The 27,524-nt window shown below is 47.8% G+C and overlaps 1 protein-coding gene across 1 annotated transcript in view; it reads left to right on the plus strand.

Moving 5' to 3' along the window:
* Positions 1 to 27,524, plus strand: part of LOC118964474 (sushi domain-containing protein 6) — a 62,179-nt gene that overhangs the window by 12,873 nt on the left and 21,782 nt on the right. Inside the window, exon 2 of the mRNA XM_036976233.2 lies at positions 7,935 to 8,100. Coding sequence (XP_036832128.1) covers positions 7,974 to 8,100 — 127 coding nt within the window. The 5' untranslated portion in view covers positions 7,935 to 7,973. The remainder of the gene's footprint in view (positions 1 to 7,934; positions 8,101 to 27,524) is intronic.

Here is a 27,524-nt window from a genome sequence, read left to right on the forward strand (position 1 = left end):
GAAGGCTGAGTCCAAATGGCTCCCTATAAAGTGCACTACTTTTCATATATAGTGCACTACTTTTCATATATAGTGCACTACTTTTGACCGGAACCCTATGGGCCATGGTCAAAATTAGTGCATTAGACTATACAGGGAATAGGGTGCCATTTGGGACAGGCCCAAGATCAGATTTTAATAGTCTGGATCCAGCAGATCCCTTCTCACACCACAGAGGCTGTGAGACATACGAGATGAGACAGGATGTGGAATTGTGCCAGAGAGGATGGCATGTTACCGCCACAAATGGCACGGTTGGTGAAATTTAATTTAGAATTAGAAGATGGGTGCTAGCTAGTGTTGGGCTAGCCTGCTCGTGTTGTGCTAGCCTGCTCGTGTTGTGCTAGCCTGCTCGTGTTGTGCTAGCCTGCTCGTGTTGGGCTAGCCTGCTCGTGTTGGGCTAGCCTGCTCGTGTTGTGCTAGCCTGCTCATGTTGTGCTAGCCTGCTCGTGTTGTGCTAGCCTGCTCGTGTTGTGCTAGCCTGCTCGTGTTGGGCTAGCCTGCTCGTGTTGGGCTAGCCTGCTCGTGTTGTGCTAGCCTGCTCATGTGGGCTAGCCTGCTCGTGTTGGGCTAGCCTGCTCGTGTTGGGCTAGCCAGCTGCACATGTAACATTGGTTAACATAGATACTCTGTTTCGTCTGTCACAAGACTACATGGGTTGTAAGTTAATTAACTAGCTTACTACACGACATCCAGAGTAACATCTGTCGCGGGCGCCAATTCAGCCTAAATTGATTTATTTTGATCATTTGTTTTGATGCTATCGGTTTTGTTGTTTTTCTACCAATTAATTCCCAGTCAGATATCTGTTTTCAGCAGTGGCTGTATTGTGTGGGCCAGAGTGTTTTGTTTTTTATAAGGAAGTTTGTTTCTGTTGACGGACTGGTTTGTTCAAACTGTGAAGATGGGTCTATTCCTGGCCGTATCAAACCAGGAAACATTCATTTCTATTGTCATTGTGTGTAAAGAGAAACTGGATGACAGAGACCAGAACTATTCTTAGAATGCTTTGATGACGGGCCAGCTGAGAGCTCAACGGAAAGGTTGGGCCAATAGAAGCAGAGTAATATTAAGGTTATTGCAACTTTTAATGTGTTTATTACAAAAAAAACTCTTATTACACAGTTATTATCATTAACACCAATCAGTGTAATCCAATCTAAAGTAGCAGGTGTGGCGACACCATCATCCTAGAGTGAATCGATCACGCAGCGCGCGTCCATGCCTCCTGGTAACCTTTGGTTACGTGCCTCTGCAGAGGACAAGAAGACTATGGAGGAGACACATGAGGTCAGATGATTTTAGGAATATAAAGGAGAACAATTGATTTTGCACAACACAAGAGAAAGAAGTACAAGAGGTTCTCCTGGCAATCTTAATGTAGTTAGGCTACAGGCTAATCGGGCTGCTTTGTGTTGGAAGGATTTCACAACCTTGGATTTAATAGGTTTGGATTTACTTTTCCGCATCCTTAGACTTGAGAAAGTAATCAAACTCATTCTGCTTTGAGCTTCCCTTCACAGATCACAGTCTCTGCTATAGCAGCATCACTGCTTTGGGCTTCCCTTCACAGATCACAGTCTCTGCTATAGCAGCATCACTGCTTTGGGCTTCCCTTCACAGATCACAGTCTCTGCTATAGCAGCATCGCTGCTTTGGGCTTCCCTTCACAGATCACAGTCTCTGCTATAGCAGCATCGCTGCTTTGGGCTTCCCTTCACAGATCACAGTCTCTGCTATAGCAGCATCACTGCTTTGGGCTTCCCTTCACAGATCACAGTCTCTGCTATAGCAGCATCGCTGCTTTGGGCTTCCCTTCACAGATCACAGTCTCTGCTATAGCAGCATCGCTGCTTTGGGCTTCCCTTCACAGATCAGTCTCTGCTATAGCAGCATCACTGCTTTGGGCTTCCCTTCACAGATCACAGTCTCTGCTATAGCAGCATCGCTGCTTTGGGCTTCCCTTCACAGATCACAGTCTCTGCTATAGCAGCATCGCTGCTTTGGGCTTCCCTTCACAGATCACAGTCTCTGCTATAGCAGCATCGCTGCTTTGGGCTTCCCTTCACAGATCACAGTCTCTGCTATAGCAGCATCGCTGCTTTGGGCTTCCCTTCACAGATCACAGTCTCTGCTATAGCAGCATCGCTGCTTTGGGCTTCCCTTCACAGATCACAGTCTCTGCTATAGCAGCATCGCTGCTTTGGGCTTCCCTTCACAGATCACAGTCTCTGCTATAGCAGCATCGCAGCATCACTGCTTTGAGTTTCCCTTCACAGATCACAGTCTCTGCTATAGCAGCATCGCTGCTTTGGGCTTCCCTTCACAGATCACAGTCTCTGCTAAAGCAGCATCGCTGCTTTGGGCTTCCCTTCACAGATCACAGTCTCTGCTATAGCAGCATCGCTGCTTTGGGCTTCCCTTCACAGATCACAGTCTCTGCTATAGCAGCATCGCAGCATCACTGCTTTGAGTTTCCCTTCACAGATCACAGTCTCTGCTATAGCAGCATCACTGCTTTGGGCTTCCCTTCACAGATCAGTCTCTGCTATAGCAGCATCGCTGCTTTGGGCTTCCCTTCACAGATCACAGTCTCTGCTATAGCAGCATCACTGCTTTGGGCTTCCCTTCACAGATCACAGTCTCTGCTATAGCAGCATCACTGCTTTGGGCTTCCCTTCACAGATCACAGTCTCTGCTATAGCAGCATCGCTGCTTTGGGCTTCCCTTCACAGATCACAGTCTCTGCTATAGCAGCATCACTGCTTTGGGCTTCCCTTCACAGATCACAGTCTCTGCTATAGCAGCATCGCTGCTTTGGGCTTCCCTTCACAGATCACAGTCTCTGCTATAGCAGCATCACTGCTTTGAGCTTCCCTTCACAGATCACAGTCTCTGCTATAGCAGCATCACTGCTTTGGGCTTCCCTTCACAGATCACAGTCTCTGCTATAGCAGCATCGCTGCTTTGGGCTTCCCTTCACAGATCACAGTCTCTGCTATAGCAGCATCACTGCTTTGGGCTTCCCTTCACAGATCACAGTCTCTGCTATAGCAGCATCACTGCTTTGGGCTTCCCTTCACAGATCACAGTCTCTGCTATAGCAGCATCGCTGCTTTGGGCTTCCCTTCACAGATCACAGTCTCTGCTATAGCAGCATCACTGCTTTGGGCTTCCCTTCACAGATCAGTCTCTGCTATAGCAGCATCGCTGCTTTGGGCTTCCCTTCACAGATCACAGTCTCTGCTATAGCAGCATCACTGCTTTGGGCTTCCCTTCACAGATCACAGTCTCTGCTATAGCAGCATCGCTGCTTTGGGCTTCCCTTCACAGATCACAGTCTCTGCTATAGCAGCATCACTGCTTTGGGCTTCCCTTCACAGATCACAGTCTCTGCTATAGCAGCATCACTGCTTTGGGCTTCCCTTCACAGATCACAGTCTCTGCTATAGCAGCATCGCTGCTTTGGGCTTCCCTTCACAGATCACAGTCTCTGCTATAGCAGCATCACTGCTTTGCAAACACACTGTCAAACAGTCGTACAACCAGCTAGGCTACATCTGAAGAGCTCCTTTGAACTAACACAATATAACAGTTGATGTAGCTTTTGTGTTTGTTTGTTGTCGATTAGAGAGGCGGAGCCATCTTGTCCATACAGAGTCCCATCTGCGTCAACAAAGCTTTTCATTATATCCTGGAGTGCATTACAAGTGCAACCAATGCACTGATAACGATAACACCCAACATTTGACTGTTTTTCTATCTGTTGGCCGTACTTCTAGCCAGGCGGGTTGCTGTTCTGTTCAGACTGGCCTCTTGGCATGATGCAGTGCCACTGTGCCAACGTAGTCCTTGCCAAAGGCCCATGCGTCACTCTCTGCCACCTTCCACCAGCCATTTTTCTGAGCGTCGCCATCAGGCGTGTGTGTGTGTCTTGCCACTAGGTCTGTGCCAGTCTTGTGTCGTTACCTACCAGGCCTCCATTCTAATGCAAGCAAAAACAGGAGCCAATCACATTTCCCTCCTCTGTTCTATTCAGCTCAGCGGCTCCATGCTGTTAGCTCCATGCTAGCAGCTCCATGCTGTTAGCTCCTCCATGCTGTTAGCTCCATGCTAGCAGCTCCATGCTGCTAGCTAGCTAGCAGCTCCATGCTGTTAGCTAGCTAGCAGCGCCATGCTGTTAGCTAGCTAGCAGCGCCATGCTATTATCTAGCAGCTCCATGATATTAGCTAGCAACTACAAGGCGCTCAGCAGGCTGCCCGCTACTCTCCTAAGGCATGCTGCCTGGCCTGTCGGGATAGCTTGCTACTGTTATGTTCAGTAACCATGCTATTAGCTTATGGCTATCAATAGCTACCAGATCAGCAGGCTGGCTGTGACTACTGGCTGTCTCTGAGCTAATGGACCCGCTGCCCTCTCTCTCCTGAGGTACGCTGCCTGCCAGGCTTCCGCCACTGCCTGCTGACTAATGACTAAAGCAGCCTAGCGCTAGGCTATCGCTCCCTAGTCTAGCAATCAAGCTTCTGCACCTGGATCTCATTTGTGTTTTAATGATCTTGATTCCTGGATGTGGATTTGATTTGTCCGTTTTTGTTTTCACCCCTAGAGCGCTAGTGTTACGGGTTGTTTCTCTGGGAGAGCTCACTCAGGCCCTGCTGGTTTAAAGAGGTTTAACTGTAAAACATCTCTCTTTGCTGACTTTGCTCCTTTCTTCTCTTCGTCCCCAGCTGTTTCTTGGAACCCAACGCCTCTGGGTTCTGGACTGGGGGGCTGGTGGATTGGGGGGGCGGGATTTCCGCTTCTGCTCTGAAAACTGGAAGTCACTACTGCTCCCTCTCTCTCTGTCCCGCTGTGTCTCTCTCTTTCTCTCTCGCTGTCTCTCTCTGTCTCTCTCTGTCTCTCTCTCTGTCCCGCTGTGTCTCTCTCTCTGTGTCTCTCTCTCTGTCCCGCTGTCGCTCTCTCGCTGTCTCTCTCTCTTTCCTCGTCCCCCCCGTACCCTCAGCTCCAATGTCTGTGTTCTTGTTTTACTGTCGAGTCTCTCTCTCTTTCCCCCCTTTCTTTTATTCTTGACATATTTCTCGTCCATCCCAGTAGATTAGCTAGCATATTAATATAGCTGGCATATTATATTTCCCAGTGTAGTCCTCCACAGTTCAGTCTGTTTTTAGTGTGACAGCAGCAGTGTGAGCAGACCACAGCAGAGATCAGAGGAAGTTTTCAAGCGAATGGTGATGGAAACTGATGTGTTCTGTAATGGGAGAGCTAATGTAACGATACGTAGGCCTCTGTCTGAACCCTCTGTCTGTCTCTGATACTGTCAGAGTGTAAACAGGACTCTCTCGCTCTCTCTGACTCTCTCAATTCAGTTTACTTTATTGACATTGACAATGGAAGTGTTTTCCTTTCAAAGTAAACATATATAAGAACGATGGCCAAAGACAGGAATATACCAGACTGTTTGTAATGAAGCGATAACAGTGATGAAGGTACTCGTATTAACAATAATTACAACACAGAATATGCTAATATGAATAATCAACACTTTCACCAACTATGTATCTAAGTTTATTTTCATCATTTAGGCTTTATAATTCTTTAATGTTTTATTTTTTAAATTTTTAGGAGCATTTTCTGTCAAATAGATCTCTTCCTGGGGGCATAATGACCACAGGCTGCCATCTCTGGGCTGCCATCTCTGGGCTGCCAGGTTTGCCTGTAAGGACCAGTCTCTATGGCCAGACTGTGCTCAGGGAGCCTGTACATAGTAGTTTTCTATCAGTCATAGTGGTCAGATAGTCTAGCTCCTTGTACACTCTGTTTTAGAGCCAAATAGCATGTATTCTTAGTTGTCATGGTTTCATTCTAATAGGTGATATATTTCAGATTTTTTTTTTTTTTTTTTTGCTTAGTGATAATTTGACCAGATTTTTCTGAGTTGTGTAGACAGGACCAAAGCCTCAGGACTTCACACTCACATGTGGCTTCTGCTATCAGAATACGAAGAATGCATTGAAAAGAAGGGTCTAGACTAGAGGTCGGCCGATTAATCGGAATGGCCGATTTAATTGGGGCCGATTTTCAAGTTTTCACAACAATCGGAAATCTGTATTTTTAATTAAAAAAACAACTACAACCTTTATTTAACTCGGCAAGTCCGTTAAGAACACGTTCTTATTTTCAATGACGGCCTACCGGGGAACAGTGGGTTAACTGCCTTGTTCAGGGGCAGAACAACAGATTTTCACCTTATCCGCTCGGGGAGTCAATCTTGCAACCTTACAGTTAACTAGTCTAACGCTCTAACCACTTGCCTCACGAGGAGCCTGCCTGTTACGCGAATGCAGTAAGAAGCCAAGGTAAGTTGCTAGCTAGCATTAAACATATCTTATAAAAAACAATCAATCAATCATAATCACTAGTTATAACTACACATGGTTGATGATATTACAAGTTTATCTAGCGTGTCCTGTGTTGCATATAATCGATGCAACGCTGGGAGATGATTTAACAAAAGCGCATTTGCGAAAAAAGCACAATCGTTGGACGACTGTACCTAACCATAAACACCAATGCCTTTCTTAAAATCAATACACAGAATTATATATTTATAAACCTGCATATTTAGCCAGAAGAAATCCAGGTTAGAAGGCAATATTAAACTAGGGAAATTGTGTCATTTCTCTTGCGTTCATTGCACGCAGAGTCAGGGTATATTCAGCAGTTTGGGCCGCCTGGCTCGTTGCAAACTAATTTTCCAGAATTTTACGTAATTAGGACATAACATTGAAGGTTGTACAATGTAACAGGAATATTTAGACTCATGGATGCCACCCGTTAGATAAAATACGTAACGGTTCTGTATTTCACTGAAAGAATAAACGTTTTGTTTTCTAAATGATAGTTTCCGGATTCTACCATATTAATGACCTAAGGCTCGTATTTCTGTGTGTTATTATGTTATAACTAAGTCTATGATTTGATAGAGCAGTCTGACTGAGCGGTGGTAGGCACCAGCAGGTTCGTAAGCCTCATTTAATCAGCACTTTCGTGCGTTTTGCCAGCAGCTCTTCGCTGTGCTTCAAGCATTGCGCTGTTTATGACAAATGGTATAGAGAGAAATAGTCCTATAATTCCTATAATAACTACAACCTAATACTGCTTACCTGGGAATATTGAAGACTCATGTTAAAAGGAACCACCAGCTTTCATATGTTCTCATGTTCTGAGCAAGGAACTGAAACGTTAGCTTTCTTAAATGGCACATATTGCACTTTTACGTTCTTCTCCAACACTTTGTTTTTGCATTATTTAAACCAAATTGAACATGTTTCATTATTTGGGAGTCCAATAGGGCGGCGCACAATTGTCCCAGCGTCGTCCGGGTTTGGCCGGGGTAGGCCGTCATTGTAAATAAGAATTTGTTCTTAACTGACTTAGATAAATAAAATACATTTTTAAGTGTAGATGCATGACCCGTTCAGAGCGCCCTATGTTCAGAGCGCCCTATGTTCAGAGCGCCCTATGTTCAGAGCGCCCTATGTTCAGAGCGCCCTATGTTCAGACTAATAAAGCTGCATGAACTGTCAAATCTAGACACAGTCTTGGTTGGGTGGTAGAAGTTAGTGAATTGAGCCTCGGGACCAGCTGGCTGAGGGGACTCGTCTCTATGGTCACCTCTTGGCATCTCTCTCTCTCCTCCTGAGGAGATCAGCGCGCTACACACACACACGGTCAATCTGCCATCCTCTGGATTAGTAATCCAACTGAAATGTGTTGCGGAGAGTTCTCTCTCTGCCTCTGTTTCTCTCACGTTCTCTCGCTGTTATGTAATCGTTGCTGTATGTTGATACTGTACTATTTGTCCCCCCCCCCCCCCCCCCACGCTGCCCTGCAGGTTAAGGCTTAGAGGACTGTAGAGTTTCCAGGGGAAAAGATGAGTGATGGAATGGTATTGTGTGAGACGAGAGCCCTGGCCTCCTCTTCCTCTCTAGTCCACAGGCTGGCTACATCTGCAATCCTCTTCCTCCTCCTCTCCCTGCTCCCCCACGGACACGCATCAGGTAAGAGACAGCGCCACCCAAAGAAATACCCACACCGACGCAGCACAGACACACCGGCGCAGCGCAGACACACAGACACGCCGGCGCAGCACAGACACACAGACACTCTGGCGCAACACAGACACTCTGGCGCAACACAGACACTCTGGCGCAGCACAGACACTCTGGCGCAGCACAGACACTCTGGCGCAGCACAGACACTCTGGCGCAGCACAGACACGCCGGCGCAGCACAGACACGCCGGCGCAGCACAGACACGCCGGCGCAGCACAGACACGCCGGCGCAGCACAGACACACAGACACTCTGGCGCAACACAGACACACAGACACTCTGGCGCAACACAGACACACAGACACACCGGCGCAGCACAGACACACAGACACTCTGGCGCAACACAGACACACAGACACACCGGCGCAGCACAGACACACAGACACTCTGGCGCAACACAGACACACAGACACACCGGCGCAGCACAGACACACAGACACGCTGGCGCAGCACAGACACGCTGGCGCAGCACAGACACTCTGGCGCAACACAGACACTCTGGCGCAGCACAGACACGCTGGCGCAGCACAGACACGCTGGCGCAGCACAGACACTCTGGCGCAGCACAGACACACAGACACGCTGGCGCAGCACAGACACTCTGGCGCAGCACAGGCACACAGACACGCTGGCGCAGCCCAGACACTCTGGCGCAACACAGACACTCTGGCGCAGCACAGACACGCTGGCGCAGCACAGACACTCTGGCGCAGCACAGACACACAGACACTCTGGCGCAGCACAGACACACACGCTGGCGCAGCAAAGACACACAGACGCAGCATACCCATTAATGCGTGGAGTCTTTGTACCCCTCCCTCAGTTTTTCCTTTATCTCGTCTTCGTTGCTCCAGAAGGTCGTTGCTGCGTTGCTCCTCACCCTGCACAAAAACACACTCCACACAGATTGCTTGAGAGCCTTGCTAGATGTCCTTACCGAAGCAGGCAGATGTCTGTGTGTAGAGGGGTGTGGTGTGATGCAGTGGCCCCAGGGATGTTTTTTTTCAGAGCTCTAATTGATTTCCCTTTTTAATGTGACATCTGAAAATAGTTCCCCTCCTACCCCTCTGTGTGTGTGTGTGTGTGTGTGTGTGTGTGTGTGTGTGTGTGTGTGTGTGTGTTAGTTAGTTAGGGCTGGCACAATTATAATCATGTTCCAGACGGTTATGGATGAAGACCGTCATGATAAATTCTTAACAACGTGATGAAACAAGCAAGGTGTTGTAGCAACAGAGTCATCGGTGGGGGACAGTAGATTGACATAGGCTAGTGATGTTAATGTTGTTTACTCGTCTTGTTGGCTAGTGATGTTAATGTTGGTTACTTGTCTTGTTGGCTAGTGATGTTAATGTTGGTTACTTGTCTTGTTGGCTAGTGATGTTAATGTTGGTTACTTGTCTTGTTGGCTTGTGATGTTGTTACTTGTCTTGTTGGCTAGTGATGTTAATGTTGTTTACTTGTCTTGTTGGCTAGTGATGTTAATGTTGTTTACTTGTCTTGTTGGCTAGTGATGTTAATGTTGGTTACTTGTCTTGTTGGCTAGTGATGTTGTTACTTGTCTTGTTGGCTAGTGATGTTGATGTTGTTTACTTGTCTTGTTGGCTAGTGATGTTGTTACTTGTCTTGTTGGCTAGTGATGTTAATGTTGTTTTACTTGTCTTGTTGGCTAGTGATGTTGTTACTTGTCTTGTTGGCTAGTGATGTTGTTACTTGTCTTGTTGGCTAGTGATGTTGATGTTGTTTACTTGTCTTGTTGGCTAGTGATGTTGTTACTTGTCTTGTTGGCTAGTGATGTTGTTACTTGTCTTGTTGGCTAGTGATGTTAATGTTGTTACTTGTCTTGTTGGCTAGTGATGTTGTTACTTGTCTTGTTGGCTAGTGATGTTAATGTTGTTTACTTGTCTTGTTGGCTAGTGATGTTGATGTTGTTTACTTGTCTTGTTGGCTAGTGATGTTAATGTTGTTTACTCGTCTTGTTGGCTAGTGATGTTAATGTTGTTACTTGTCTTGTTGGCTAGTGATGTCAATGTTGTTTACTTGTCTTGTTGGCTAGTGATGTTAATGTTGTTACTTGTCTTGTTGGCTAGTGATGTCAATGTTGTTTACTTGTCTTGTTGGCTAGTGATGTTAATGTTGTTTACTCGTCTTGTTGGCTAGTGATGTTAATGTTGGTTACTTGTCTTGTTGGCTAGTGATGTTAATGTTGTTTACTTGTCTTGTTGGCTAGTGATGTTGATGTTGTTTACTTGTCTTGTTGGCTAGTGATGTCAATGTTGTTTACTTGTCTTGTTGGCTAGTGATGTTAATGTTGTTTACTTGTCTTGTTGGCTAGTGATGTTAATGTTGTTTACTTGTCTTGTTGGCTAGTGATGTTGATGTTGTTTACTTGTCTTGTTGGCTAGTGATGTTGATGTTGTTTACTTGTCTTGTTGGCTAGTGATGTTGTTTACTTGTCTTGTTGGCTAGTGATGTTGTTTACTTGTCTTGTTGGCTGGTGATGTTGCTGTTGGTTACTCGTCTTGTTGGCTGGCGATGTTGCTGTTGGTTACTCGTCTTGTTGGCTGGCGATGTTGCTGTTGGTTACTCGTCTTGTTGGCTGACGATGTTGCTGTTGGTTACTCGTCTTGTTGGCTGGCGATGTTGCTGTTGGTTACTCGTCTTGTTGGCTGGCGATGTTGCTGTTGGTTACTCGTCTTGTTGGCTGATGAAAAGTAAGTGTTGGACAGTCGTTCTAACGTCTTCAAATGACACATTGGAATTCAGTAAGAAGGGGATCTCACATCATTCCATCCTCGACTTGCATGTTCTGTTAAGATTCATTACCATAATGTGATTTCTGTCATTCTGAACATCGTGGCTGGACGTCCTAATCAGGTTAGGAACCCAATGCATATGGGCCCGGTAAATGTCCGGTAAATTTAAAATGCTGCTGGTCAAATGTCTGGGACCCCATTCTCCTAACTGTGTGTGCCTCTGCCAATGTCACGGCCCATATATTCCCACCAGATAAACAGATCACAGAGATGGCATACCTGGCAGAAACATTATTATTATTATTATTATTGGTGTTGTTGTTGTTTATTATTGTTATCAGCTTTACTGGCCCATGTTTATTTGATATCTCTCATCCTCTGGTCTAGGGCTGGATTGGTCTCATTTACCATTTTAGTCTGTGACTTTGTCTGAATTATTTTCCTCTGTCCTTGTTTCCTATTTAATTCCTCTCAAAGCTCATTGGAAGAGGAGGTCAGTGGGAGGTACCTTAGATCATTCCTCCTCCAATGAGCTTTGGGAGGAACTGAGGAAACCAGTACGAAGGTAGCAAGGATTTGATGTTTAGAAACGTCCCAAGCCTTCACTTCCTCCCCTCTAGCCATCTCACCATGTACCCCCCCCATCATAACACCTTATTCCCACAGGACACATCACATACAGGAGCCGGAGGATTAGTCTGGTGGAGGGTTTCATGAATATCAAATTCCATTACTCTTGACAGGCTTATTCCAGCCACAGGAAAAAACAAAGTCACGGCAGGAGAATAGAGATGAATAGTGAGCAAAAATGTAGACCTATTCGTCGGGCATATTAAGACTTGTTGTGTCAAACAGGCTTCAAAGAAACTTGCCAAACAGGCTTCACCGGAACATTGAAGACACAGGATGTGAAAACGGCTGTATAGAGTAGAGGTCGACCGATTTTATGATTTTTCAACAACGATAACGATTATTGGAGGACCAAAAAAAGCCGATACCGATTAATCGGTTTGTTTTTATTTATTTATTTATTTATTTCTGATAATGACCATTACAACAATACTGATTGAACACTTATTTTAACTTAATATAATACATCAATAAAATCAATTTAACCTCAAGTAAATAATGAAACATGTTCAATTTGGTTTAAATAATGCAAAAACAAAGTGTTGGAGAAGAAAGTAAAAGTGCAATATGTGCCATGTAAGAAAGCTAACGTTTCAGTTCCTTGCTCAGAACATGAGAACATATGAAAGCTGGTGGTTCCTTTTAACATAAGGCTTAAAATATTCCCAGGTAAGAAGTTTTAGATTGTAGTTATTATTGAAATTATAGGAGTATTTCCCTCTATACCATTTGTATTTCATTAACCTTTGACTATTGGATGTTCTTATAGGCACTTTAGTATTGCCAGTGTAACAGTATAGCTTCCGTCCCTCTCCTCGCTCCTCCCTGGGCTCGAACCAGCAACACAACGACAATTAGCGCGCGCTAACGAGCTAGCCATTTCACTTCGGTTACACCAACCTCATCTCGGGAGTTGATAGGCTTGAAGTCATAAACCGCGCAATGCTTGATGCACAACGAAGAGCTGCTGTCAAACCGCACGAAAGTGCTGTTTGAATGAAGGTTTACGCGCCTGCTTCTGCCTACCACCGCTCATTCAGATACTTAGATACTTGTATGCTCAGTCAGATTATACGCAACGCAGGACACGCTAGATAATATCTAGTAATATCATCAACCATGTGTAGTTAACTAGTGATTATGATTGATTGTTTTTTGTAAGATAAGTTTAATGCTAGCTAGCAACTTACCTTGGCTTACTGCATTCGCGTAACAGGCAGTCTCCTTGTGGAGTGCAACGAGAGAGAGGCATGTCTAGTTAACTGTAAGGTTGCAAGATTGGATCCCCCGAGCTGACAAGGTGAAAATCTGTTGTTCTGCCCCTGAACGAGGCAAGTTAACCCACCGTTCCGTTCCTAGGCCGTCATTGAAAATAAGAATGTGTTCTTATCTGACTTGCCTCGTTAAATAAAGCTTAAAATAAAATAAAAATCGGCAAATCGACGCCCAAAAAATACCGATTTACGATTGTTATGAAAACTTGAAATCGGACCTAATTAATCGGCCATATTGATTAATCGGTCGACCTTTAGTGTAGAGAGGTTGAACTCGCATGCCTCTACGCTACAGTATGTTATTCTGTAACACACACCAAGGGGAAGCAACTGTCTCTAGACAGCTGTGTAGTTCCAGAGAATGTGATCTCAGAGAGACGGTCAATATGGGGAATAAATTCTAAGTTGTTAGTTCATTGTAGTCAGTTACGATAAGCTCTCACTCTCTCTCTCTCCCTCTGGACACATCTACATCTCTGCTCTGATTCAGTCTCTTGACTTTTCTAGTAGTATAGCATTTACCAGATGGTTAGGACTAAATCTCTCACTGATTCCGAGGAAAGGCTGGGCAGGAAGTGAACAGCGGGGGCTAAAAGTCACTCTCTCACACAGACCAGGTCCCGGTTTCCCAAAAGAAAGATACGGCTAAGTTAATCACTAGAACCACAGGATCCTATTGTTCCAAGAGGATCTTTGCATGATGCTTTTGGGAAAGTGTGTGTGTGTGTGTGTGTGTGTGTGTGTGTGTGTGTGTGTGTGTGTGTTCTGTGAGGAAGGGGAAATGGCTCACCTCTGGTCCAGAACAAACTAAAGGGAATAGAGGAGTGGAGGACAGTGGATATGATGTTAGGGATGTGGAGGAGAACAGTGGATATGATGCTAGGGTTAGGGATGTGGAGGAGGACATTGAACATGATGCTAGGGTTAGGGATGTGGAGGAGGACAGTGGATATGATGCTAGGGATGTGGAGGAGAACAGTGGATATGATGCTAGGGTTAGGGATGTGGAGGAGGACAGTGGACATGATGTTAGGGATGTGGAGGAGGACAGTGGACATGATGCTAGGGTTAGGGATGTGGAAGAGGACAGTGGACATGATGCTAGGGTTAGGGATGTGGAGGACAGTGGATATGATGTTAGGGATGTGGAGGAGGACAGTGGATATGATGCTAGGGATGTGGAGGAGAACAGTGGATATGATGCTAGGGTTAGGGATGTGTAGGAGAACAGTGGACATGATGCTAGGGTTAGGGATGTGGAAGAGGACAGTGGACATTATGCTAGGGTTAGGGATGTGGAGGAGGACAGTGGACATGATGCTAGGGTTAGGGATGTGGAGGAGGACAGTGGACATGATGCTAGGGTTAGGGATGTGGAGGACGGCGGTGGACATGATGTTAGGGTTAGGGATGTGGAGGAGAACAGTGGACATGATGCTAGGGTTAGGGATGTGGAGGACGACGGTGGACATGATGCTAGGGTTAGGGATGTGGAGGAGGACAGTGGACATGATGTTAGGGTTAGGGATGTGGAGGAGGACAGTGGATATGATGCTAGGGATGTGGAGGAGGACAGTGGATATGATGCTAGGGTTAGGGATGTGGAGGAGGACAGTGGATATGATGCTAGGGATGTGGAGGAGGACAGTGAATATGATGCTAGGGTTAGGGATGTGGAGGAGGACGACAGTGGATATGATGCTAGGGTTAGGGATGTGGAGGAGGACGACAGTGGATATGATGCTAGGGATGTGGAGGAGGACGACGGTGGACATGATGCTAGGGTTAGGGATGTGGAGGAGAACAGTGGACATGATGCTAGGGTTAGGGATGTGGAGGAGGACAGTGGACATGATGTTAGGGTTACGGATGTGGAGGAGAACAGTGGATATGATGTTAGGGATGTGGAGGAGGACAGTGGATATGATGTTAGGGTTAGGGATGTGGAGGAGGACAGTGGATATGATGTTAGGGTTGTGGAGGAGGACAGTGGATATGATGCTAGGGTTAGGGATGTGGAGGAGGACAGTGGATATGATGTTAGGGTTAGGGATGTGGAGGAGGACAGTGGATATGATGCTAGGGTTAGGGATGTGGAGGAGGACAGTGGATATGATGCTAGGGATGTGGAGGAGAACAGTGGATATGATGTTAGGGTTAGGGATGTGGAGGAGGACAGTGGATATGATGCTAGGGATGTGGAGGAGGACAGTGGATATGATGCTAGGGTTAGGGATGTGGAGGACAGTGGATATGATGTTAGGGATGTGGAGGAGAACAGTGGACATGATGCTAGGGTTAGGGATGTGGAGGAGGACAGTGGATATGATGCTAGGGTTAGGGATGTGGAGGAGGACAGTGGATATGATGCTAGGGTTAGGGATGTGGAGGAGGACAGTGGATATGATGTTAGGGATGTGGAGGAGAACAGTGGATATGATGTTAGGGTTAGGGATGTGGAGGAGGACAGTGGATATGATGCTAGGGTTAGGGATGTGGAGGAGGACAGTGGATATGAGGTTAGGGATGTGGAGGACAGTGGATATGATGTTAGGGTTAGGGATGTGGAGGACAGTGGATATGATGTTAGGGATGTGGAGGAGAACAGTGGACATGATGCTAGGGTTAGGGATGTGGAGGAGAACAGTGGACATGATGCTAGGGTTACGGATGTGGAGGACAGTGGATATGATGTTAGGGTTAGGGATGTGGAGGACAGTGGATATGATGTTAGGGTTAGGGATGTGGAGGACAGTGGATATGATGTTAGGGATGTGGAGGAGGACAGTGGATATGATGCTAGGGTTAGGGATGTGGAGGAGGACAGTGGATATGATGCTAGGGTTAGGGATGTGGAGGAGGACAGTGGATATGATGTTAGGGATGTGGAGGAGGACAGTGGATATGATGCTAGGGTTAGGGATGTGGAGGAGGACAGTGGATATGATGTTAGGGATGTGGAGGAGGACAGTGGATATGATGCTAGGGTTAGGGATGTGGAGGAGGACAGTGGATATGATGTTAGGGATGTGGAGGAGGACAGTGGATATGATGCTAGGGTTAGGGATGTGGAGGAGGACAGTGGATATGATGTTAGGGATGTGGAGGAGGACAGTGGATATGATGTTAGGGTTAGGGATGTGGAGGAGGAGGACAGTGGACATGATGTTAGGGTTAGGGATGTGGAGGAGGAGGACAGTGGACATGATGCTAGGGATGTGGAGGAGGACAGTGGATATGATGTTAGGGTTAGGGATGTACTGGGATATGGAGGAGAACAGTGGATATGATGCTAGGGTTAGGGATGAACTGGGATGTGGAGGAGGACAGTGGACATGATGCTAGGGTTAGGGATGTACTGGGATGTGGAGGAGGACAGTGGACATGATGTTAGGGATGAACTGGGATGTGGAGGAGGACAGTGGATGGTTTATTCCCATAACTGATCTCACACCTCTGTCTCAAAAGCATGTTCTTGTTTGGAATCGGATTGTTTTCCATTTCTCTTGGCTTCGTACAAATCTCACAGCTCCTTTGTCTACCACCGATGATCTCTCACTGATGAGCTCTCACTTCTGCTGCTGAGGACTATCTCAGATTGAACAGGCTGCTATCTCAGACTGAACAGGCTGCTATCTCGGACTGAACAGGCTGCTATCTCGGACTGAACAGGCTGCTATCTCGGACTGAACAGGCTGCTATCTCGGACTGAACAGGCTGCTATCTCGGACTGAACAGGCTGCTATCTCGGACTGAACAGGCTGCTATCTCGGACTGAACCGGCTGCTATCTCGGACTGAACCGGCTGCTATCTCGGACTGAACCGGCTGCTATCTCGGACTGAACCGGCTGCTATCTCGGACTGAACCGGCTGCTATCCCGGACTGAACCGGCTGCTATCTCGGACTGAACCGGCTGCTATCTCGGACTGAACCGGCTGCTATCTCGGACTGAACCGGCTGCTATCTCGGACTGAACCGGCTGCTATCTCGGACTGAACCGGCTGTTATCTCGGACTGAACCGGCTGTTATCTCGGACTGAACAGGCTGCTGTCTCGGACCGAACAGGCGGCTATCTCAGACTGAACAGGCTGCTGGCGTTGGTTTTGGAAACACTTTGGTTTCTCTTTGTGTGAATAACTCCTGAATAAGACGTTTTGTCTTCAGTTCAGTTGTGAAATGATTATTGTGAAAAAGAGAAGTTAGGGCAAGTCTAGGAACTTTGATAATTAGAGAGTGAATGCTAGGTTATACGTCATGATGGCTGCCTGGCCCTGACCACACGGCAGAGGAAAATGTCAAGACCAGCCATGCCCTAGATATCTGGGAGTGTGTGTCAGCGTATTGGTGCAGAGTGCAGAGCGAGTTTCCTAAATGCTGGGGCCACGACCTCCTCGCCCGCTCCAATTTCTCCCCAGCATGCATTTGTAGTCTACTTGTGTGCTGCTACAGCCCCTTGTTTTAGCTACTGTCATGGAGTTCAACTAAATATTTTTTATAAAGAAACTGATAAAAACACACACAGGTGCTACATCAAGGTGACTTGAGGGAGTGTGGGGATGTAGTGTCCACAACTGAAGAATCCTTGTGGAATCTGACAAAACACATATCCCATAAGTAGTGGTGGGAAAAGTACCCAATTGTCATAGTTGAGTAAAAGTATAGATACCTTAATAGAAAGTTACTCAAGTAAAAGTGAAAGTCAGCCAGTAAAATACAACTGGAGTAAAAGTCTGAAATTATTTGGTTCTAAATAATACTTAAGTATCAAAAATAAAAGTATAAATCTTTACTAATTCCTTAAATTAAGCAAAGCAGACGGCAGCATTTGCGGAGAGCCATGGGGCTACATTTACAAACGGTACATTTGTGTTTGCGCGTGCCTTAGCCTTCAGAAATCTGCATTTTCAAAATGCAGACATCAACAAATCAGCTTTTTTTTCTACTTTCAACTGTGTGTGATATTGAAAGTCAAAAGTTATTTTTGTTGTTGTTATTGTTGCTTCAATCGAGTACTCAAGGGCAAGAAACTATAGTTTTTCTCCACACAAAATACATTTATGCAACCCCATCGGCCGAGAAGTGAATTAGTGTAGCTGCTCATGGAAAAAGCTAGGTATTTTTTGTGCAGAAACTATGCGTGGCCATTATATTTTCTACTGTTTATCGTAGAACGAATTCAGCAAGCTCCATTTGACTACTGTTTATCGTAGAACGAATTCAGCAAGCTCCATTTGACTACTGTTTTGATTTGAAGTTAGTCTGGATGAAAAACAACATGGGAGAAATGTTTCTGAATGGTGGAATTTAATTGGTCAAGATGAGAACAAGGGTTATGTTATCTGAGTGGAGAAGGGCAAAATTTGCCCTTTTTTTTTATTCCTGATATTTAGCGCGAAACCTGACTAAAGCCGAGACGAATTTACAATAAGACTCATTCTACATCTGCAAGTACAGATTTTTGTCTTTCCTTTTCTGTGTGAAAAACAGAATCCTGCGTCAACATGACATTTTGTGTGTGTGTGTGTGTGTGTGTGTGTGTGTGTGTGTGTGTGTGTGTGTGTGTGTGTGTGTGTGGTCCCCGAATGTGTTCTTCTAAACGTCGTTCTCACGATAACTACAGAGGCAGGCAGGTGGGATCATATAAAAACCACAGTGTTGTTCTGGCTCAGTCTGTTCAGTTTTCTGTTCTCTTTCTCAGCCTCATACAGGAAGTTGTCTAACCCGAAACCACCAGCCTATCTAGTAAACAAAGCCTGCTGGAAACAATGGCCTTTGTCTTCTGTTCTGTAAACCAGGTGGTGTTTTGCATGTTCCTTCCAAGGCATCCCCCTAAAGACCTGTTAGTCAGCCCATCCAGGCTCAGCCCCTCCAGGCTCAGCCCCTCCAGGCTCAGCCCCTCCAGGCTCAGCCCCTCCAGGCACAGCCCCTCCAGGCACAGCCCCTCCAGGCTCAGCCCCTCCAGGCACAGCCCCTCCAGAGTGTGTTTAACTTCTCTCTCTTCACTTTCTACAGCTAGGAAAGAGGAAGGTCTAAGGTCCACTGTTTACAACCACACTGAAGCAGTGTTGTTAGTTAACCTGTCACTGACACACAGACACAGACACACACACACACGCAAACACGCACGCAGACACGCACGCAGACACGCACACACACACACACACACACAGACACGCACAGACACACACACACACACGCAAACACGCACGCAGACACGCACGCAGACACACACACAGACACACACACACACACAGACACACACACACAGACACGCACGCAGACACGCACGCAGACACGCACGCAGACACGCACACAGAAACACACACAGAAACACACACAGCAACGCACACACGCACACAGAAACACACACACACACACACAGACACGCACACAGAAACACACACCAACTGTTGCAGTGTGAGGCCAGCTTGTAGATAGCAGATCGTGTGTCACTGTCAACCCCTTTTGAGCTCCCCAGGGACATTCTCCCCTGCCCCCCCCCCCAGACAGATACTGCCACTAAACAACCCTACGCAGAGACGTCAGAACCTACTCTGGCCCCCCAGGCAGATACTGCCAGTAAACGACCCTACGCAGAGACGTCAGAACCTACTCTGGCCCCCCAGGCAGATACTGCCTCTAAACGACCCTACGCAGAGACGTCAGAACCTACTCTGGCCCCCCAGGCAGATACTGCCACTAAACGACCCTACGCAGAGACGTCAGAACCTACTCTGGCCCCCCAGGCAGATACTGCCACTAAACAACCCTACGCAGGGACGTCAGAACCTACTCTGGCCCCCCAGGCAGATACTGCCACTAAACGACCCTACGCAGAGACGTCAGAACCTACTCTGGCCCCCCAGGCAGATACTGCCTCTAAACGACCCTACGCAGAGACGTCAGAACCTACTCTGGCCCCCCAGGCAGATACTGCCACTAAACGACCCTACGCAGAGACGTCAGAACCTACTCTGGCCCCCCAGGCAGATACTGCCACTAAACGACCCTACACAGCCTCACATGCTGTTCAGAATAACACCCGAATAAATGATTAAGCTTCGCTTAGCTGACCTATTAATCTAGCACGTGATATGTTGAACTGTTGAACTGTTCAGCTGCCTGGTAACTCTCGAACAGCCGCCTGGTAACTCTCGAACAGCCGCCTGGTAACACTCGAACAGCCGCCTGGTAACACTCGAACAGCCGCCTGGTAACACTCGAACAGCCGCCTGGTAAATCGCGAACAGCCGCCTGGTAAGTCTCGAACAGCCGCCTGGTAACTCTCGAACAGCCGCCTGGTAACTCTCGAACAGCCGCCTGGTAACTCTCGAACAGCCGCCTGGTAACACTCGAACAGCCGCCCGGTAACACTCGAACAGCCGCCCGGTAACTCTCGAACAGCCGCCCGGTAACTCTCGAACAGCCGCCCGGTAACTCTCGAACAGCCGCCCGGTAACTCTCGAACAGGCGCCCGGTAACTCTCGAACAGGCGCCCGGTAACTCTCGAACAGGCGCCCGGTAACTCGTGAACAGGCGCCCGGTAACTCGCGAACAGGCGCCTGGTAACTCTCGAACAGACAGTTGTGGGTGTTTTGAACAGAACACATGCAGTGTAATGAACAAAACAGCTGAAACTGAACAGCAGAGGTGTCATTTGTGAAGGGGTCTGTCACGCTCTGGTCTCTGTGCTGGGGGGAGGGGTCTGTCACGCTCTGGTCTCTGTGTTGGGGGGAGGGGTCTGTCACGCTCTGGTCTCTGTGTTGGGGGGAGGGGTCTGGTATGACATAGGCTGCTCTCTTTGTTTGGAGCTGAGCGTAAGAAATGTCTGCCTTCCAGCTGGCCGGGTGGGGGGGGGGGCTTTCCCTGTTCTTTCTCTTCCCCACTACCCAAACGTACCATGCCCATCTGCTCCTAGGAAGTGTGTGTGCCTGTGTGTTTTTAGATAGCGGGTCAGCCCGACTATAGGGAAGCCCTTGACCTCTCATCCATAATCGACCTCGGTAGATAGAGAGTTCAGTCGTCTCTCCTATTCAGCGTCAGCCTGCTCAGTGATCTTCTGTAGTGAAAGGAGACAATAGACTGCAGTACAGACAGGTGGCTGGCCTCCTAGTTAAAACGCATTGTTCATTTCAGCGTTATAAAGGGAGGGCCTGTGAGATCTCGTATTTGTGTGGCCTCAATGAAACCGAGTAGGCAGCCTATGCACGGGCGGCGAATCACGTGGCAGTTATCTTTTTTTCATTTCAAATACAATTTTTATTTTTTTATTTTTTGTCTCTGTCCTCAAATCGTCCTCCTAAAAGGTAGGCTGTGTCCTATCTGCTGATATAGCCCAGGAATACCGATAGCCTAATATAATGGCCCACGGTGAGATTCTCTAGTAATTTAACCTAGTTCTTAGGTTGTTTTTGTGCATATTGCCAATAGGGTGTAAAAGTGCTAGGCCCATGCCTGGCAGGTGAGCTGTGTCACATATATATACCTGAAATAACATGGCAGGACTGCGGTTGGGTCGGGACCAGGTGACAGCCAGTGGTATGAAAGGCGACAGCGGGATGAATAAATCCGTCCTGCTTAGACCTCTAGTGTGTGTTTGATGAGCTGTGTGTGTGTGTGTGTGTGTGTGTGTGATGAGCAGGGCTGGAGTGTGTGTGTGTGTGATGGAAGGGCGGGAGTGTGTGTGTGTGTGATGAGCAGGGCTGGAGTGTGTGTGTGTGACGGAAGGGCGGGAGTGTGTGTGTGTGATGAGCAGGGCTGGAGTGTGTGTGTGTGTGTGTGTGTGACGGAAGGGCGGGAGAGAGCTGACAGTGGAAATTAGAATTCTCTGGAACATGTTCTTACTTCCGTAGAACAATCCCAGAATCCTACAGCTCAATGACTTTATATAGCCTTGTTCCCTTTTCAACTGTGGTTCTGACAAACAGCTGTTGTTGGGAGGTCAAACAATGACTAGACTAACAGGGGAAGGAAGATTGTGTGTCTATGTTTGTGTATGTGGGGGAATGTTTAAACATTCAACAAAATTGGGATCCTTAACTGTAAGAAAAATCCCTAACTGAAAAACGATATTTTCCCACCAAATTTTAAATCGCAATGCCGTTGTCACAAAACATTATGTTCTGCGTTTAAAGTCGAACTAGACGATATGCTATAAAGGCCTGGGGAAAGTTGTCATTTAAATTAAACCAGAGAGGAAGAGGCTTTACTTTAGGCTATTTGGGGGTCATTTGCGAGGCATGCAAACATTATTTTATTTTTTTTTACGGTTAAGGATCCTAGTTTCTTTTTAACGTTTAAACCCCCTAACGTCCACATACACACAGATTACCAAGACATATGCTCACGGTTCCTTCTGCCTGCGCCCTCCGCTCTCTCCCTCACGCTAGCTCGCTTGCTCTTTCTCTTCACTAATGATGCAAGTGTGTGTTCAAGTCTGTTGCGTGTAGAATATCCTAGCCCAGCCTTTCTTAAAGTATGTGTCGCGACTTGTTAGACTTAATGTATCATCATTTCATGAATTACAGGAATTGCTTTGGCCAAGTGCAAGGAGTCAGGTGATCAATTATTTTGGCAGTTGACTCTCCCACCACTACGTCATCGTCGTTAACATTGGGTAAAAATGTCAAGAGAGAGGCCAGCGACAGCAGCGAAGTCCTGTAATACTTTGAGAAGTTAAATGAGAAGGAAATGCCCACTGGGAGGTGAATTGAGGAGACAGTAATTGTAGTGAAGGTACATCTGAAAGGGGACGTAAGGTGAGACCCAAACCGTCTCTGGTAGCAGTGCAGCTGCACTGTGAATTCATCTGGAATTTTAGTCATTTTTCTAGTATAGTTTTAACGGAAAACAAATTGTATTGTTTTTCCATAGTCAGATCCCTAGTGTACACACACACACACACACACACACACACACACACACACACACACACACACACACACACACACACACACACACAGACAGAGCTCAACCTAACACACACAGAGCTCAACCTAACACACACAGAGCTCAACCTAACACACACACACACACACACACACACACAGAGCTCAACGTAACACACACCGACTAGGTTTCACACACACACCACCCTTCCTTGTCTGGCAGCCAGACTGACTGGTCTGTATCAGTGTGCTCAGACGTGCTGCCTTCTCCCCCATAATCCCTCACTGACTCCTCTCTCCCTAGGGATACATCGGCCTGTCTGTAAGGAGCATGACTTTCACCCCACAGCATGTTCCTTTTTCAATTGCTCAATCTCTCGCTCTCTTTCTCTCTCCCTTCATACCTTTCTCTGCCTTTCTAGAGCATATTAAGCCACCAGCTCTCCTTCTATCTGTCTGCTTCCCTCCCTGTCTGTCCGCTTCTCTCCCTCCCTCCCTGTCTGTCCGCTTCCCTCCCTCCCCCCCTCCCTCCCTGTCTGTCCGCTTCCCTCCCTCCCCCCCTCCCTGTCTGTCCGCTTCCCTCCCTCCCCCCCTCCCTGTCTGTCTGTCCGCTTCCCTCCCTCCCCCCCTCCCTGTCTGTCTGTCCGCTTCCCTCCCTCCCCCCCTCCCTGTCTGTCTGTCCGCTTCCCTCCCTCCCCCCCTCCCTCCCTGTCTGTCCGCTTCCCTCCCCCCCCTCCCTGTCTGTCTGTCCGCTTCCCTCCCTCCCTGTCTGTCCGCTTCCCTCCCTCCCCCCCTCCCTCCCTGTCTGTCCGCTTCCCTCCCTCCCCCCCTCCCTGTCTGTCTGTCCGCTTCCCTCCCTCCCTCCCTCCCTGTCTGTCCGCTTCCCTCCCTCCCTCCCTCCCTCCCTGTCTGTCCGCTTCCCTCCCTCCCCCCTCCCTGTCTGTCTGTCCGCTTCCCTCCCTCCCTGTCTGTCTGTCTGTCCGCTTCCCTCCCTCCCTCCCCCCCTCCCTCCCTGTCTGTCCGCTTCCCTCCCTCCCTGTCTGTCCGCTTCCCTCCCTCCCCCCCTCCCTCCCTGTCTGTCTGTCTGTCCGCTTCCCTCCCTCCCCCCCTCCCTCCCTGTCTGTCCGCTTCCCTCCCTCCCTGTCTGTCTGTCTGTCCGCTTCCCTCCCTCCCCCCCTCCCTCCCTGTCTGTCCGCTTCCCTCCCTCCCTCCCTCCCTCCCTGTCTGTCTGTCCGCTTCCCTCCCTCCCTGTCTGTCTGTCTGTCCGCTTCCCTCCCTCCCCCCCTCCCTCCCTGTCTGTCCGCTTCCCTCCCTCCCTCCCTCCCTCCCTGTCTGTCTGTCCGCTTCCCTCCCTCCCCCCCTGTCTCTGTCTCTGTCTCTCAGCTACAGACCCCCTTCAGACTCATGACTCAGGCCCCAGCTGCTGTCTGACGGCAGTCTGAGGTTTGAAATGAGTACGTTTTAGTCAAACGTTATATCTGTTTGTGCTTCTTGTGGTCAGTTTGCAGGCAACAAAATTAGTTGTAATTATGTTCCCGGCCCCCTGACCAGCCACTCAAGAAGAAAAAAAATGTCCCGCGGCTGAATCTAGTAGGGTAGCTCAGCCCTCACTCAGTCCTCACTCAGTCCCCACTCAGTCCCCACTCAGCCCCCACTCAGTCCCCACTCAGCCCCCACTCAGCCCCCACTCAGCCCCCACTCAGCCCCCACTCAGCCCCCACTCAGCCCTCACTCAGCCCTCACTCAGCCCTCACTCAGCCCCCACTCAGCCCCCACTCAGCCCCCACTCAGCCCTCACTCAGCCCTCACTCAGTCCTCACTCAGTCCTCACTCAGTCCTCACTCAGCCCTCACTCAGTCCTCACTCAGCCCTCACTCAGCCCTCACTCAGCCCTCACTCAGCCCTCACTCAGCCCTCACTCAGCCCTCACTCAGCCCCCACTCAGCCCCCACTCAGCCCTCACTCAGCCCTCACTCAGCCCTCACTCAGCCCTCACTCAGCCCTCACTCAGCCCTCACTCAGTCCTCACTCAGTCCTCACTCAGCCCTCACTCATCTATTCCTCCCGTCAGTTTTTAAAATAGAATTTAGCCGTGGTGGCGAGCGGGGATGCAGACCCTGATGAGTCTCCAGTTGTTACATTTGTACATGTTATACGTTGGAGCAGCGAGGGGAAAGTTGTATCATTTCCTCGCCTGGTTGAACCAGAAGCACAGGCCTGTCTGAGTAGGCTTTGCAAGTTCTCTGTCACGCAGCCTCTGGGAGGGGAAGAACAGCTTTGCGACAGGTATGCTTGTAGCTTTACAGCGAAGAAAACTGCTCGTCTCTAGTTCAAATGTTGTTGTTTTTATTGTTTTTAAAATTATTTTTTACTTCATGTGGCATTTGATATAATTTGACAAACCATTTGAAACTAATCCCGGGTCTGTAATTATTAGTTTGATAACTAATAATTAGAGACCAGATGTCTAAACTATATCACACATCTCTTCCTGGGAGGGAGAGGAGGGGAGAGAGAGAGATGTGAGGTACTGAAGAGGAAAGGTTTCATGCAGTGTTTCCCCCAGACTGACACAATGACGTACAGATCATGATGCATGTACAGTGGGGCAAAAAAATATTTAGTCAGCCACCAATTGTGCAAGTTCTCCCACTTAAAAAGATGAGAGAGGCCTGTAATTTTCATCATAGGTACACTTCAACTGTGACAGACAAAATGAGGGGAAAAAATTCCAGAAAATCTCATTGTAGGATTTTTAAGGAATTATGGTGGAAAATAAGTATTTGGTCAATAACAAAAGTTCATCTCAATACTTTGTTATATACCCTTTCATCTTCCTCTTATCTTTTTAAGCCTCTAGTCTACTGTCTATAGAGCCAATCCCCTCAGCCTCTAGTCTACTGTCAATAGAGCCAACCCCCTCAGCCTCTAGTCTACTGTCTATAGAGCCAACCCCCTCAGCCTCTAGTCTACTGTCAATAGAGCCAACCCCCTCAGCCTCTAGTCTACTGTCAATAGAGCCAACCCCCTCAGCCTCTAGTCTACTGTCAATAGAGCCAACCCCCTCAGCCTCTAGTCTACTGTCAATAGAGCCAACCCCCTCAGCCTCTAGTCTACTGTCAATAGAGCCAACCCCCTCAGCCTCTAGTCTACTGTCAATAGAGCCAACCCCCTCAGCCTCTAGTCTACTGTCAATAGAGCCAACCCCCTCAGCCTCTAGTCTACTGTCAATAGAGCCAATCCCCTCAGCCTCTAGTCTACTGTCAATAGAGCCAACCCCCTCAGCCTCTAGTCTACTGTCAATAGAGCCAACCCCTCTAGACTACTGTCAATAGAGCCAACCTCTCTAGTCTACTGTCAATAGAGCCAACCCCTCTAGTCTACTGTCAATAGAGCCTACCTCTCTAGTCTACTGTCAATAGAGCCAACCCCTCTAGTCTACTGTCAATAGAGCCAACCTCTCTAGTCTACTTTCAATAGAGCCAACCCCTCTAGTCTACTGTCAATAGAGCCAACCCCTCTAGTCTACTGTCAATAGAGCCAACCCCTCTAGTCTACTGTCAATAGAGCCAACCTCTCTAGTCTACTGTCAATAGAGCCAACCTCTCTAGTCTACTGTCAATAGAGCCAACCTCTCTAGTCTACTGTCAATAGAGCCAACCCCTCTAGTCTACTGTCAATAGAGCCAACCCCTCTAGTCTACTGTCAATAGAGCCAGCCCCCTCAGCTTCTGTTCCTTTCCAGCAGTCTCGTGTAATGAGTTTAGCGCTCTGATAATGCCGGTTTGACTCAAATCCCTGGATTAGAGAGAGATAAAGGGAGGCATGGGAACACAACAAAACACCATCCACCCACTCCAACCTAACAACAACAAAAGACTAACAAAGCAACCAAAACATATTTACCAACCCAGGGAGAGGAGTTATCCACCTCCCAGTCTTTAGTCTAATCCTCTCTCTCTATTTCTTTCTCTCTCTCTCTCGCTCTCGCTCTTTCTCTCTCTCTACATTTCTCTCTCTCTCTCTCTCTCTCTATTTCTCTCTCTCTACATTTCTCTCTCTCTCTCTCTCTCTCTATTTCTCTCTCTCTACATTTCTCTCTCTCTCTCTCTCTCTCTCTACATTTCTCTCTCTATATTTTTCTCTCTATTTCTCTCTCTCCATCCCACCCCCATCTCTCTCTCACTCCACCCCCCCCCCCCCCCCCCCCCATCTCTCTCTCACTCCACCCCCCCCCCCCCCCCCCCCCATCTCTCTCTCTGGGTGTCTATTGTCCTGCCGTAGCCTCTCAGCAGCTGCATTGCTATAATAATGTGATCTGAGTTGGCCCCCAGCAGCTTGTAATGAAGGATAATTAGAATTTCAATTTACCAGAGCCGACTAAGACCCTCCCAGTCCCTTCCTCTCTCGGTCTTCTCTCTCTCTCTCTCTCTTTCTCTCTTTTTCAGCTCATTGTTATTGGTGACAGATGGGTGGAGAGAGGATTTTAACACCCTCCCCCGCCTCTCTCTCTCTCTCTCTCTCTCTCTCTCTCTCTCTCTCTCTCTCTCTCTCCATAGGACCCGTTGGAACCCACTAAATGAATGATACAGTCCCATCAGACACTAGGGTATTAGACTCTCACAATGGACCGAGTGATTCTTAAAGGGGAGGTTGAAACAATAACAAAGTGTGCTTTTATTTTGAAGTCCCATCAGACACTAGGGTATTAGACTCTCACAATGGACCGAGTGATTCTTAAAGGGGCGGTTGAAACAATAACAAAGTGTGCTTTTATTTTGAAGTCCCATCAGACACTAGGGTATTAGACTCTCACAATGGACCG

The sequence above is a fragment of the Oncorhynchus mykiss genome, chromosome 4, assembly GCF_057628025.1.
Source record: "Oncorhynchus mykiss isolate SJ-2025 chromosome 4, ASM5762802v1, whole genome shotgun sequence".
NCBI classification, from domain to species: Eukaryota; Metazoa; Chordata; class Actinopteri; order Salmoniformes; family Salmonidae; genus Oncorhynchus; species Oncorhynchus mykiss.